The sequence below is a fragment of the Lissotriton helveticus genome, chromosome 12 (genome assembly GCF_964261635.1).
Source record: "Lissotriton helveticus chromosome 12, aLisHel1.1, whole genome shotgun sequence".
NCBI classification, from domain to species: Eukaryota; Metazoa; Chordata; class Amphibia; order Caudata; family Salamandridae; genus Lissotriton; species Lissotriton helveticus.
The window spans coordinates 257,025,354-257,040,496 of record NC_136073.1 but is presented as its reverse complement, the minus strand read 5'-3'; the positions used below and the strand labels follow the sequence as shown (position 1 = coordinate 257,040,496).

Genomic DNA, 15,143 nt, shown 5'->3' with positions numbered 1-15,143 from the left:
GATCTGGGCCTAAATCCATCGTTTATTTGCACTCCACACCACCTTAGGTCAGACAATGGCTATATGCAAATCAGCCTTGACCCTGTGCCTCATGGGAACAGTCCAGCCCGAACTACCAAGCCATGTCTTTCCTAGACCGGAATCAAGCATCCAAGGACCGGTTTCTGGCTATCCGCCTTCTTCAGCCTGGATAGCTTGACTCCAGTGATGTGGAGAGCCTGGGACTCACGTCTGAGCATACCCAGCCCACTCGGGGTGAAAATTGCAAAAACCACAGTTGATGGACAGAATGTAAAACAATGTCTTACATTCACCCCAGTACAAAGATCTGGGCCTAAATACATCTTTTTTTGCACTCCACACCACCCTAGGTCAGACAATGGCTATATGCAAATCAGCCTTGACCCTGTGCCTCATGGGAACAGTTCAGCCCGAACTACCAAGCCATGTCTTTCCTAGATCGGAATCAAGCATCCAAGGACCGGTTTCTGGCTATCAGTCTTCTTCAGCCTGGATAGCTTGACTCCAGTGATGTGGAGAGCCTGGGACTCACGTCTGAGCATACCCAGCCCACTCGGGGTGAAAATTGCAAAAACCACAGTTGATGGACAGAATGTAGAACAATGTCTTACATTCACCCCAGTACAAAGATCTGAGCCTAAATCCATCGTTTTTTTGCACTCCACACCACCCTAGGTCAGACAATGGCTATATGCAAATCAGCCTTGACCCTGTGCCTCATGGGAACAGTCCAGCCCGAACTACCAAGCCATGTCTTTCCTAGACCGGGCCGATAGTACCATCAAACGATACAAGTCGGCATGGTCTAGATGGTAAGGCTGGTGTCACCATTGACACCTGGATCCAGTGGGGGCAGGCGTTGTCCACATTCTGAAATTTCTTACATCCCTATCTTCGGAGTGACTTACGTACAGCTCAATTAACGCCTTTTGGTCAGCAATTTCTGCTGGCCATACACTGGTGGGCGATGCTCTAGTTAGGGAACACCCCTTGATGCTGAAACGGTTACAGGGCATCCGTCTATCCAGTCGGCCAGAACTCCATTATTCTGTCTTATGTGACATGAACAAAGTCCTTAACATGATTTTGTCCTGCAAATCTAACAAATATCTTTCACGGAATTAACTTTCAGCCAAGTTGGCTACCCTGATTTGTTTGGTCTCATGTCGCAGGGTCTCTAATATAATCTCTAATGTATGGGCACTGGACCTAATAGTTAGAGTTTTTACCCCAGAGAGGGTTATATTCTTTAACTCAAGACGTACCAAAGTTAATTCTTGCATGGTGAATTACCATTCTTTTCCCGATTCCCCGAAACTGTGCGTGGTAAGATGCATAAAAAGTTATGAGACAATGACGGTGGCCATCAATCCTTATGGGAAGAGACAACTCCTAACAGCACTCAGGAAGCATTTCCGGGCAGTCTCATCACCTACCATTTTATCATACTATCAGATGGGCCATGCAAGAAGTGGGTGTGGCTACCAAACTGTTTGGGGCTCACTCCGTTAAAGGAGCCATGGCGTCTAAGGCCTTATCCCTCTGAGCCCAGTTGAAGGATATCCATAACGTAGCGGACTGGCCTTCAGATTCCACCTTTAAAAGGTTCTACTTCACAGGAAGAAAGAGGAAGAGGGGGCAGCAATGAAGGACTATGGAGATGTTGTGGGGCCATGTGATTGGACAATGCTTAAGTGGAACTTTGACTTTTTCCCCAGAGAGTCAGGAAAATGAGCCTGTTCTTGTTGTTTTGTTATGGCTGCTGGTAATAAAGCGTAGAAAGGTGAAGCGTAATCCTCCAAGTCCTTAATAGAATTGAAACTTTCCATTAAGATAGTTGGGAAATTTTTAATTTATTTCTCGTGTTTGAGGAGGAGCTGCTCGAGGCTTCGCCTTTCGTGAAAAGCTCCTCCCCACACTCAACAATGGCAATAAAAAGCATATATCCCACACATCTGTATTAATATATAATTCACATGCACACAACATGGCAGTAGAAATAAATGTTGTCATTAAAATGTTTTATAGGACTAATTTACCTAACAGAGGTAATGTCATGTAGGGGGTTCTTTAGGTGCGTAAAAATTGTCAAGCAAATGTGCACCATTAGGCCGGGAGCCAATGACACTTACCTTTACAGTCGGAAAACCTTGCTGGGTCCGATCTTTCACCGAGCCACGGCTGCCTTCTGTTAGATACCGAGCTCGATGCTGAGTTTCTGGCTGCACAGTTATCTTTAGTTCTTTTCCCTCACATTTACTGGGATACTGACCACACAAGGTTGGGCACTTCTTTCCAACCTGTGCTTTCTGATTTTCAGAGGATCTGGAAAGAAGTAAAAACATGAAACTCAGAAACAATATAGAATGCTGGACTGGAGAGAATTGCAGGTATGCAACAAATAGGAAAAGAAGCTAAAGCAGCAAACATGACAGTGAGTATGTTAAGGGTTTTCGGTTATTAGCTAAGAGTAAATTAGGGTCTTTGGTACAGAGAAGAACAAAGGAAGAATATTCTTTAAAAAATAACTTGTCCGACTTATTACTTGTAACAGTACACTGTGCACTATGTGCATCCAACACTGAATTAATACTAATGTAGCATAACAAAAACTTTCAGCACATGGATCAGAATGTTATGAAGATAGCAAAAAGTTCAATTGCAACATCAAAGTCTACTACTGATCCTGATAACCTCGTCTAGGATAGCTGGCACGAAAGTGCTCTTTTCTCTTTCAGTTGTCTCAAGAAGTTAATATCACCCTCACACTTTAATAGGGCAGCAACCATTTCAAGTGCCGTAAGACCCACTTCAAACCTGCCAGATGAAGAAAGTGCTCCAATGTGGACTTAGAGCAGCAACATCTAAATAACTTCTTCAATAAGTACGCCAGCAGCGTGTCTCGTGTATTAATGTTGTTCACTGAGCTGCCTTCACATTCTAGAAATCATTGACAATTCTAACAGTGTCTAGGGGGCCTCCCCTCATAGTCTTTTCTTTCCTTTGTTTGAGTATGGAACTGCAGCATAAAGTCTTCCTCACAGCTACCTGGTAACTCAGATCAGACTCACTTTATGAGGGGTGGCAAACTTCCATCCAGGGTAATGAAATATATACATCAAAGCTACAAATAACTAATCTAAACAGAGATAGGTGACATATTTAGTGATTATCCAGAAAATTAACATGGATATAGTTTTGCTGGATCTACATTAGACAACCCTGAATTAAACAGCAGAGATAGCTTCGGACACTGATGTAAATGCCAGTCCATCTGGAACACATGAGACAACAAAAAGTGTCTCTGGGGATTTGGAAACTATCTCTTTGCCCTTGGGACAAATGCTTCTCCCATAGATCAGTGGCCAGAGTGAACGATTTATGTGATCGGAAGGTTCAGGCTGTTACTGGATCCATGAGTCTGACATCCCTTTCTGAGGGCCAAATGCTAGTTTTTTGGCCACTACTTCCCAGAGTATACAGGAGATCACTCAAAAACGGTACTGGCAATCCCTCAGTGCATGCAGAGAGGATATTAACAAAATTGGATACACTGTATTTTCTGGTCACAGGGCACAAGGTGTATAGGAAGGCAGGACTTCAAATGGAACTGGATAATCTGCCATCTCCATAGATAAGAGTAAGATAGTACTCCCCTGCCCTCTACCCCAAAGGCACTGCAGTATTTCTCATCCCGCATTCCTGCCTGCCCCACAGAAGGCCCCTTTTTGAAGTCTCTGAATACAGCTACTAATCAAAAGGTTTTTAATAATTAAGTGTCTTGCTTGCCATAGCCCCAGGTGGTTGAGGTTTACTAGCAAATTTCTTGTTGCTTTAGTGTTAACTGGGCTCAAAAGATATCTTTCAAGAAAGCATCTACAGCCAGAACATTGGAAGGGTGGGAGATGTTGAATGTCTCTTCGTGAGCAAATAAACAAGTATAAATTGCAATTGCATACACACGCAGAAAGGCATTCATACGTGGATATCTGGCAGTAAGGATTATGACCAGGCAATGCATAAGAGCACTGCATGCTGATATTTAATTCTGTGAGCTTGTTCAGCGCTGCAAAATTAGCATGGACTGCAGTACTCAGTGTGCAAGAGGGCGCTGCGTCTTTGCGACCGCTCAAGTAGATTTTCTACTCGAGCAGCAGCTTGCTCCCCGCAAACGACATCCTAGTGCCTGAATATCACACTAGGGGACATAAATTCCTGCTCACCAACTGTTGGCGAGGCGCATGAGAGAAAAACTCTGCCACATGACAGTTGGTGGAGTTTTGCTGGAACTCAGCACCACAACGGTAACAGAGTGGGCTCCGCTGGCTGATCAGAATTTATCGCCCATTCCTAGTCACGATCCTTGGAGCCAAGAACTGCTCACTAATTCTGTGCCTTGGTATTGATCACTGTTTAGTAATTAAGAGTGTTAAGCCTAGGAGTGCAGTATTTTTGTTGATTAGTGTGTTGGGCCTTTCAGCAATTCCCTTGAGAGCCTGTGACATGCTGGGCACAGTTTTGGGATGCACGCCACCCCAGAGGCAGATTTCATCAGAGATCCTCTCCTTGGTGAGGCACAGTAATGCAGCAGTATCACTAGAGGTGCATAGTCATGGACTGCTTCTCCTCGTATCTCGGCTTCCCCCCAATGTCAGGTGAATCTAGTCAGGATGCGCTGCGGATCCAAACAACGGCAAACAATTTCCAAAGATATGGAGTGCAAAGACAGTTCACAGGCTGAAAGCCTTTTAGGTTCTTTTTCATCTATCAGGTAGGCTTCCCATTGGACTCTCTGGCAAGGCAACAGTCTGTCTGTAGTGCAGTATACTCTGCACCACATCCCAGGACTCGGTCTGATTCACTCGCCCGTGCAAGAATAATCTGTGTAATCCTATCACTGATTGCTCCAGAAGGTGAATCATTATTCTTAGATTGCCAGTATAAACATTAAGAAGAGTTGAACACCAATGCAGCAATTTAGAGGGTGGCTTTTGAGGAGGGGATGCAGAGAGAACAGTAAAATGTTCCGAAGACAAGGAATCTGTAGATGACAAACACATCACTACAGAGGGCATTCTCTATTGTTCCGGAACCCACACAGATTCTGGTGCTAGTCTCCAAGCACAGCATGAAACCCCACTGTGGGAAGGTTTTGGGTCTTTTAGGACCTTTGAAACACTGGGCGTTCATAATACTGGTGACAAGGCTAAGCCCAAGTCTGATAAATCCTGCTCGCCCCCCCCCCCCCCCCCCACCCACCAAACACGATGCATTTGAAAGGTTTAGATAGTCCTTTTTAAACAGATGAGCTCAGGCCCTTGAGGTTAGTTGGGAAGTGGACTGTGAATGCCCCGGAAGGGCATTCACAGTCTGTGTATGTTTTCCACAGAGGAAACCTGTGATTGAGAACAGTCAGAGGGACCCTGATCAGAATGATGATTCAGGACATGGATCCGGTCCAAGTAGACCTTGGCAACCAAAGGGTGGTCCCAAAAACCCCAAGATAGTGCCAGAATCTGACTGGGCAGGGATTACCCCAAAAATCATGCATGGGCTGCTGGATCCAGACAATGTCCATCATACGTGTTCATCACTTTTGGCCCTGCAACGTAATCTGCTGGAGTACGTAAAACTGGAATCAGAGATCCTCTGGATGAAATGGGGAGGGGCAGACTGAAAGCAGAATGCCCACAACCACTATTTGAGTGGCAAGTAGGGAACACTCCTGACAAATGGAAAAATGGCCATCTTAGTAGCAAAATTTATCAATGTCATTGATTGTTCATGGTGGGCATGTCAGAACTGGATATATTGGCCCCTTCAACTAAAATCCCAGATCTGGCAGAGGAAGCAAAGGACACTGGCAATCAAATAGCCCCTTTCAGGCTGGGCACAGCGTGTCGTATTCATGCGGCAACATGAATTGTGCATTGTCAAATGAGAGCTGTCACTCTCCTCATCTAAATGGACCCCAATTTGGGGGAACTGGCTAATACAGAGGCTGGCGCAGTAGAAGATGGGTGACTTTTTGGAAACCTATTTATTAAGGAGTGGAGTCTGTTTGAGATACTATCTCGTCACTCAACAAGGCAAAACAGTCAACTAAGGTGGTCTTTGGCCAAAAGATTTGTGGATGTGGATCTGCCACCTTTGTCAATTCAGGCGATATATCCTGGACCATTCCACTACCAAGCAGTATAGTAAGTGAAAGCAGTGCTGACCGATGTCATAAGAGCCCAAAGTGCAACTCCAGTGGCGACCAGACCATATGCAGGCGTGAGTGTGGCCATCATCGGTTCCTCACCAGATTTTGTAGTAGGATGCGGAAACATAACAGGTGGCCAGTGGTCGCCTCAGGAGAGTCTATTACACAAACTGCCTAGAACTCCTTACAGGGTCCTTTGCGGTAAAGTGCCTCATGAAAGAAATTCTCCTGTGACATCCTTCTGAAGATGGACAATGTATCAGAAGTCCTATACATAAATCGTCTAGGGCACAAGGTCGAGAGCTCTGGCAGATTTGGCCAGGGACTGCTGACATTTTTGCCTGGATAACAAAATACCTTTCTGAGAAGTTGAATTCCACTGAAGATTGGAATTCTATGTACCTGAAGGATTTCGGTGCCTGGAAGCTGAGCCCCTTGATGTTCGAAAGACTGATGTCACGCTGGGGTCAATGCTAAGTAGGGCTTCTTTGCATCATGACCAGATGTTCAACTTCCATGATTCTTCAGTTTGAGGCAGGGATCACTGGCAGAATCCATGTACGTGTTTCTCCAAGACAGGAGATAGATCACAGGGAAAGCATTTCCCCAGTTTTCAATGATTACGATTTTCTGGACTCCTCATATTCTGCAGCACGTTCATGGCAGATCACACCCTCTGGCAGAGGAGAGAATACTTTGGTTGATGGAGTGGTGGATTACATGCATCACTGGAATACCCCAGGACTTTCAGAGCATGCTTCAGCATTCATCAGGAAGGCGTCGGCAGATTCTGCAACTAAGTGATATGAGTTAGCATAGCATGGATGGTTGGTGTGTGAGACGGAATCTAGATCCTATGGGGGAAGATTCAAATTCTCAACTTCCTGTCAGAATTAATGGAAGGCGGCATAGCATAGTGCATGGTTAACACCTTTGGATCCAGAATTTCAGCTGGATTGAGCCTAGCAATAAATATAGCATGTTACAATGCATTCTATTACATTGCGTTCCTTTACAACACTGTTGTTACAACAACAGCATTATTAGAACGCAAGTCATTAGATTGACTTGCTGTAGGGGGCGCGCTGGAATTAGGAATAGTATAATCTTTTATTCCAACTCCAGCCTGTGCAACTAAATTATACTATTTCTTAGGTTAGAGCACCCCCTACAGCAAGTTGATCTAATGACTTGCGATATAAAGGCATCGCGTTATAACAATGCGGTCGTTGTAACGACCGTGTTGTAAAGGAACGTGAAGTAATGGCAGCGTTGTAAATGCTGTTTCCCCTAGGAATGGGATTCCAATCAGATAACTTCCCTTAGTATGTAGATGTTTGAGAGTAGTGTGTTTGTCTGCTACTTGCACCTCTGGGACATGAACATTGTCTAACACTGCTCTGGCTAGATAATTCATTCTGATCTAGGAAACCGTTATTGTATGTATGATTTCATAAAAGAGAGCTTTGGTTGTAAGGTCCTTGCAAATACCGCCCAGAACATTTTCTCCTGAAGTCGTCACTTTTACTGAATCCAGGAATAGCAAGTCACATACCAAGGTGGTCCATTAGGCGACTATCCCAATAACCCAAAGCTTTGAGTAGAAATATCAGGGAGTACGATTCAGTAGCAGAAGAGTTGATATCACCTAGGCAATTGTCGATGACTATTATGAAATCATATAAACCGGTTTCCTCTCCCACGATGTCTAGATGAGTAAGGTGGATAATAACAAAGCAGGCATAGATACTTCAACCTTTGGAGTCCATTCTGCAAGACGGAGCATGGCATCCAAATCTTTCACTTTCCAAAGCTGTTTGGAGGACATCTTTTATGCGGCAGATTGGTCATCAGAATCCACCTTTAAGGAATGTTTATTTCAGACACCTGATGGGAGTTAGTTACATCATGGAGTGTGAGTAAGCTTCAAACTTGCATAATCTGAGCCTTTGGTCCGGTTACAGAAAATAAAATTTCCTAGCTACCCTGAGTGAAAGTTTTCATGCTAAGAAAAAACTCTTAAGTGAGTAATATTTCACACAAAAAGGTATGCTACAATTTGTGTCCCATCTCTACTGGGAACATAATATCTCAGTTTGGTGTAAGTACAAGGTTTTTGAATTCAGTCAATGTGATTGTAATTTTATTTCTGATATTAAGTGGAGGCATTGGGTGGGTTTTTTCACACTATTTTCTTTTTTTTGTTTAAATCCGTTCATTGCATTTTAATTTTACAATCCATTTGCACAAACAAAAATATGTTACAGTGACAGTATCTGCGTCTTTTCACACTATTTACTTTTTCCATAAGAATATTGATGGATTTATGGTCAGCAGTATGATTTCTTCATGAAGAAAGAGGTAGGCCTTTCTTTGGAAACTGTTTTACGGGGAAGAAAGGCAATCTGATTGGTGGAATGTGATCACTGTTACTGTGTTCATGTTTTATTCAGGGTCATGGGAAATGTAGTAATGTTACAAAGTTATATTGGTTACGGCAGCTCAGAAAATAAACAGAAGAAAGGATGCATAATCCTTGCTTCCGTGTCCCTAAAAAACCTGAAACTTTCCTTCACAGTAGCTAGGACATGATCGCTTCTTTTTAAAGGGAATCTCTGTTGACCTGAACAGTCCTATCCACTTTTTTCAGTCACATTTTGTATAGTATCTTTGGCTTACTTTCGAAAAGCTAAAAAGTACATGACCAAAATGCATAATTCAGCAGCCTAAAACAAGCTACATTGCCAATTCCATTAATTTGCTTTAAAATAAAAGAAAATAAACCCTTTTTCTATTCCAATGTACGATAAGGAAGCATAGGGCAGTGCAACTGTATAGGCTTCAGTAAAGTGAAAGACAATAGAACAGTGCACCTTTAATGGCACCAAGATCTCCATTGTTCTATAATGATCTGTAGGTGGCAGTTGATTCAGTGAGTTGGGAGGGTTGCTTTTGATTTCAATGGAAATTTCCCAGAGAGAGAGCTAGAATTACAGGTGGTAAACTATTCCTACTCCTTCAGGGGATTCTCCATTGATAATAAGCTCCGAGTAGAATGGCTAGCTCATCCCCTAAGCCACAATGGAAAAGATAAAAGGTTTAAAAAAAAATCTCAAATAGGCTTGACCTATTGGGAATCTGCTCTAGAGTCTGAATCAAGGCAACAGTGTCTTGTAAAGATGTGAAAAGATCTTCATATTGCTGTCCTGCAGATTTCAGAGATTGGAATATCTAAGTAATGCAGCAGTAGGCACGTTACTTCAGTTTTGTTCAGATGAAACGAACACCCTTCTCACATTAATAGAGTGGAGGGACGTCTCTGCTAGAGTAGATGGATTCTGAAAGACTGACATAGAGGAGTTGGCCTAACGGCTAGGGCGCTCGACCTTGGAAACCTGGTTCGAGTCTCGGTAATGTCGCTAAAACCTCCTGTGATTCTGGGCAAATCACTTAATCTCCCCATGCCTAACAAAATGAATGTGTGTCCTCATGTAACGTAACTGGTGCTATGTAAAGCGCTCTGATACCCGGTTCGGTTCAAGTTCACGCTATATAAAAAAAACTCTGCAAAGTCTGCTACCACTTTACAAAGGAATGCGGGGTGAACTTTCATCACTGCACCATTACTGTGAAAAACGTTAAGATTTATGAAGCCAAAGAACCTGAATTTCACTAAGCCTGTGTGCAGAGGTCAAAGCAACTAGGAAAGAAGCTTGCCATGATAAGGGTTGAAGGGAAGCCTTAAGTATAGGCTCAAAGGAAAGGCCCAAGAGATGTGATGGGACAAAATTCAATTCCTGTGGAGGTGTCCTGATGTTCGAATAAACTTTACTGCCATCAATAAAATCCTTATCTACAGGAAATAAAAAAAAAGGAAAAAGGAAATTTGTGAAAGACATTTTCTATAGGCTGGGATAGCTGCAAGGCGGCATTTAACTGGGAAAAATTGCAGCTTCGCTTCAGATAAATGAAGTAGACATGGGAGCACTGGCTCTTCTTGGCAGGTGATAAGATAATAATTGTTCTGAGCCTGATGCAGAATCGCTTCCATTTAAAGATAGCATTCTGGCTTTTCTAAACACGTCCTAGCACTTCTGAGGAAGATTTAAATGGTCACATTCTATGCATTGAGGAGCCAATCTGCTAAGTTCAAGGACTGAAGGCTGGAGTGCAGTATCTTGCTCCAGAACTTGTGCAGAAGGTCTGCTCTGCAAAGCAGCCCCATGTGGACGTTCTGAGAGGTGGAGACGATGTGCGACCTACCTTTGACTTGGCCACTCCGGGGTGATAAGAATCATTCTGGCCTTTGAATGAGCTGGCTTGATGATCAATGATGGCAACAGCGGACTGGGAGGAAAGCTGTAAAGTAATTTGCCCGACCAGTTAATTCATAGGGCATTCTTCAAAGTGATATGTTGGTACAACCTCAAGGCAACGTCTAGGCATTTTGTGTTTTCTACGTTTGCCAAGAGGTCTATTTCAGAAAATCCCTAAAATAAGTCTTACAAAACATCTTTGTTTAATACCCAAATCTGGTTCTCTTAAACGGTTCTGTTAAGAGTCTCCACCTGAAAATGTTGGATGCTTGGCATATGGACAGCCATAAACCTGAGATTATTAGATACTAGCCAGATTGTTTGTGCTTCCAGGAGCAGCACTCTGAATCTCATCCTTTCATGCTCGATTCGAAAATTCATGGACAGTGGTTATCCGTCTGGACAAGGAGGGAGTTTGTCTTGATGGACAGAAGCAAAGTCTTTAGAGCAAGATGTACCACTCTCAACTCTAGGAGGTTGATGTGGTATGTCTGTGCCATCAGAGAATCAAAGGCTTGAATCTGAAGGCGAAACATGTGACCACCCCAACCCAACAGGAAAACATCCATTACTACGGTCTTTGTGGAGATGTCTTGATGAAAATTCACTCTCTTGAACAGATTCTCTGAGAGACACCAAGAGCTGTGCGATTGCATTAAATGCATTATTAGGGTCACTTTGACTTCAGATTTGCTTGAGAGCTGGTTCCACTGATCCTCCAGACATTGTTGCAGAAGTTTCATGTTCAGGCGTACATTTTGTACAAGGAAGATGCAGCATGCCATTAATCCTAGGAGAGAGCTCTGTCTTCCTATTTGGTGGCCTCTTTTCTTCAGATTTTAACATTTCTGAAGGACAGATAAATAACTCTTCTGAAGAAAAAACTTTTGTGTTGACTGTATTTTAAACTGCTGCCTAGTAATGAAGAGATTGTATTGAGATGGAAATTGATTTTTCGTGATTTAAATGCAGCCCAATCGGTTGAAGGTGACTACAACAATCGCATAATGTTGGAAAGCTTGCTGATACACTGAAGCTTTGGTCAGCCATTTGCTTAGGTAGGGGTAGAGGAATATATTTAACCTCTTGAGATGTGCTGCTGAAAAGACAGCCATGCATTTGGAAAAGGTCCTGGGCGCAGACTTGAGACCAAAAGGAAGAACTTTGTATTTGTAAGGGTTACTTCCGGCTGCAAACATCAGGAATTTACTATGTTTTTCGGAAACAAAGTATGTGAAAATAGGCATCTTGCAGATCTATAGGGCACAGGCCATCGCTCTGATGGAATTGTAGATTGATCTAAAACAACATTCGTACCTTTTCTTTGCAAATCTATTTATTGGTTTCCTTCAAATCAAGAATGGTCCCGCACTCATTCTTTGGTCCTTTCTTCTTCATTAGAAATTAACAGGAATCCATTCCCATTCTATTTTAGCAAGAAGATGGAAACTTCTGGCTGGAATTGTGAAAACAGAATAATTTCTATGGTTGAACTGCAGATGGAGGACTCATGAATCCGAGACAATATCCAGTTTTGACAATATTCAGAACCCATTTGTCACTGGTTTTGGTTTTCCACTCTTCGAGGAAAAGATGCAATGCCACTCTGCTGTCTTCTTTTCAGCAACGTAAGAGCGCATTGACAACGAACCATGTCTTGACGTTGATGGGGTCCTTCTCCTGCACGTCAAGCAAATAGGTGCTGTACGTCTTCTCAAAGAGAATGTCCTCAATATTGAACGGGGACTTTCTTCTACACCTGGTCTTCTCTTTTTGGATTCCCCAGTGAGTGAAGGGGAGAGGTACTGAGAGCGAGCAGCCTCTCCTTGCGCAACAAATGTTTTTCAAGCCAGGGACTCTTGCTTTAAAAAAAAAAAAAAAAAATTGCCATTCTACAATTCCTTTTGGCCAGGCAAGCAAATCTTCTCACATTATATCAGGGTGTGTCTGGATAGGAAGATATAGTGACGACCTCTTCTACCCAAATCTGGTTCTCTTAAACGGTTCTGTTAAGAGTCTCAACCTGCCAATAAGGGAGGTCCAACCAAGTCATCCAAGCAAACGGAGGATAATGTTACAGGAGTTGACCTCGTCTCTTATGTTCAGAGTGCTTAGGGCAAAAATATAAAGAATTTGGTAAAGTTGGCCCTAGAGGCGAAAACAAACAAAACTCATCCAGTTCAAAACAGGCCTAAAAACATGTTTTGGAGCTTATGGAAAAGCAGACTTCTATTTCAAGTATGCAAGTGCAAAGACCTGGTGAAGTTGTGACAGGATGCAAAAATGATATGGCAAATGGTGAATCCCCCTCATCCCCCCAGGAGATCATGACATGATGACAGTGCAACTGAGATCATATCAGATAGAGGGATGTATGACAGAACCCCACACATGCCTTTACAACGTGGTCTTTACAATGCATGCTTCATAACCACACATGCCTTTACCACAAATGTTTTTACTATGCATCTGCCTTTACCAAGCATGCCTTTACAACAAAAATGTAAGTATTTTACAGGGGAGTATAAACTGTGTGTGTGGGGGAGGGGGTATACACACACATATTTACAGATTCATATATATATATATATATATATATATATATACACACACACATATATATACACACATATATATATATATATATATTTATACATACATACATACACACATATATATTCACACATATCAATATCTCACCTTACTAACCCACAACCCCTAAACCTACACCCACCCTAACTCTGAAAATATCCCAGCCACCCAAAAACTCAAACTCCCCCTAAACCCTTAAAATATCCTTGCCACCCAATAACCCACAACCACCCTAAAAAAGCCCAGCCCTAACACACACACACACACACACACACACACACACACACACACACACACACACACTTAATATACTTACTTGCGTAATACTTACATTATAGTTTGTAAAGGCATGCATGGTAAAGGTATAGTCGTTATAAAAGTTTGCATGGTAAAGGTATGCGTGATTCCAACCACATTGAAATGGCTGTTTCACCAGACTTAGCTCCTGACTAAGCATGGATATCCATTTAAAGGACGCTCAACACAGGGAGATTCACAAACAAAATCAGGAGAAGAGAGTCAGGTGCACAAAGCAATCTATCAGGGAATCAAAGTCATTCATCATCAAAGGATTGCTTGCATCTTTCTCCGGAAGCTACACCCTATGTCTTGATTCTAGTGGGAGTTCCAGGTTTGAGCCCTTTCAGAAGGTAACCTTGAGGAGAACTTAAAAACAAATCAATAACTTTTTTAGCACAAAGGATATCAAATGTGAACCAGTTATCCAAAGAGATTTTGATGGTTAGAAGAGTCAAATGGATAGGAATCTCTAGGGAAAACAGTGGAGGGAGGGGGCGTGGCTTGGGAGCCGAACATGGCGGACACGTCTTGGTAGAGCTCCGCTGTTCGCTCCCACAAGAGACACTATCTGCCGCTGATCCTGGTCCCTAACGGCGAAGCTGTGTGGCGCTTTGAAGGCGGTCGAGCCGCGAGCCTGCCGGTGTGTCCCAGAGATCCGGGGGCGCCCGCAATGGCTGCCGCGCTTGATCGCCGCCGGCTGGCCGGTATCGAGGCTCCCGCGAGGACGGCGGGGGCTGGGCACCGGAGGCCATGCGCCCCAAGCGGGTGATGACGCAGGAGCCGATTCCTCGTTGTGGGGCGCCCACCTCCTGCGGAGCAGTGCTGGGGTCCCGGGGGCGTGGGCCGCAATATTGTTGCCGTGGCGCCTTTCCCCCCCTCTCTGTAAAAGAGGCTGTGGCCTGCCTGGGCCGGGGACTAATGGCCCTGGCGTAGCAGCCGTCTTGTGACTGTGTGATGTCGGCTGGCCGAGGACGGCGAAGAGCGCGCCGCGGCGGTGGAGGCCCCATCCCCCGGCTTTACCTGGAAACCTGTGCCGGGATCTGTGCTGCGCTTGTCTGTGACAGGCTGAGGTTAGCGCCTACACATCGACGCGACCCCTGCGGCGGCTGGCCTGCCATGGATTATGAGGAGAGGTGGGTCCCCTGCTGCTGGAGTAGGCCGCTGGAGTCCTGCTGAGGTGGCCCAGTGGCAGGGGAGGCCTCTCCGGGATCAAGAGGCTCTCCGTGATGACTGCTGGATCAGGGCCGGGCACTAGAGACGGTGTGAGCCTGCTCCAGGTTGGTAAAGGGGCCTGGGGCTGCGGGGCCTGCTGGGGATACCGGAGTGGGGTCCGAGATCTTCCCTGAGGACGGCAGCGACATCATCGTGGTGCCGTTTCCCCGCTGCAGCTTTTTGGGGTCTTCTGGCGGTGGGCCACTGTTGGGTCTGACTTCAGCTGTGCGGTCCTATAGGCCGCACTGAGGGCCGCGCCGCCTGTGGGCCTGGCTTGCGGGAGCCCGGGGCACCCGGGGGCAACGCCTGCCTAACTACACAACTGGGAGCGCTTTGCCTTGCTGCACAGTGGGTGCTGAATCTTGCAGTCCTCCCCCCTGCTCCTTGGCTCTGCGGCCCGCTCCGCCCTGGGCGACCCGGGAGTCACCCAGCACACCGCCATGGGCAGGCACAACGCTGGCGCGGCGGCGCCTAAGCAGCCAACTATAGACCAATAC

General features: G+C 44.7%; 1 protein-coding gene across 7 annotated transcripts in view; it reads right to left on the bottom strand.

The window, feature by feature from the left end:
• NFAT5 (nuclear factor of activated T cells 5) overlaps positions 1-15,143 on the bottom strand; it is a 787,967-nt gene that overhangs the window by 439,557 nt on the left and 333,267 nt on the right. For all 7 annotated transcript variants that reach the window (XM_078670043.1, XM_078670045.1, XM_078670041.1 and 4 more), the window contains one exon: positions 2,154-2,346. In XM_078670043.1, the coding sequence (XP_078526169.1) occupies positions 2,154-2,346 (193 nt within the window). The remainder of the gene's footprint in view (positions 1-2,153; positions 2,347-15,143) is intronic.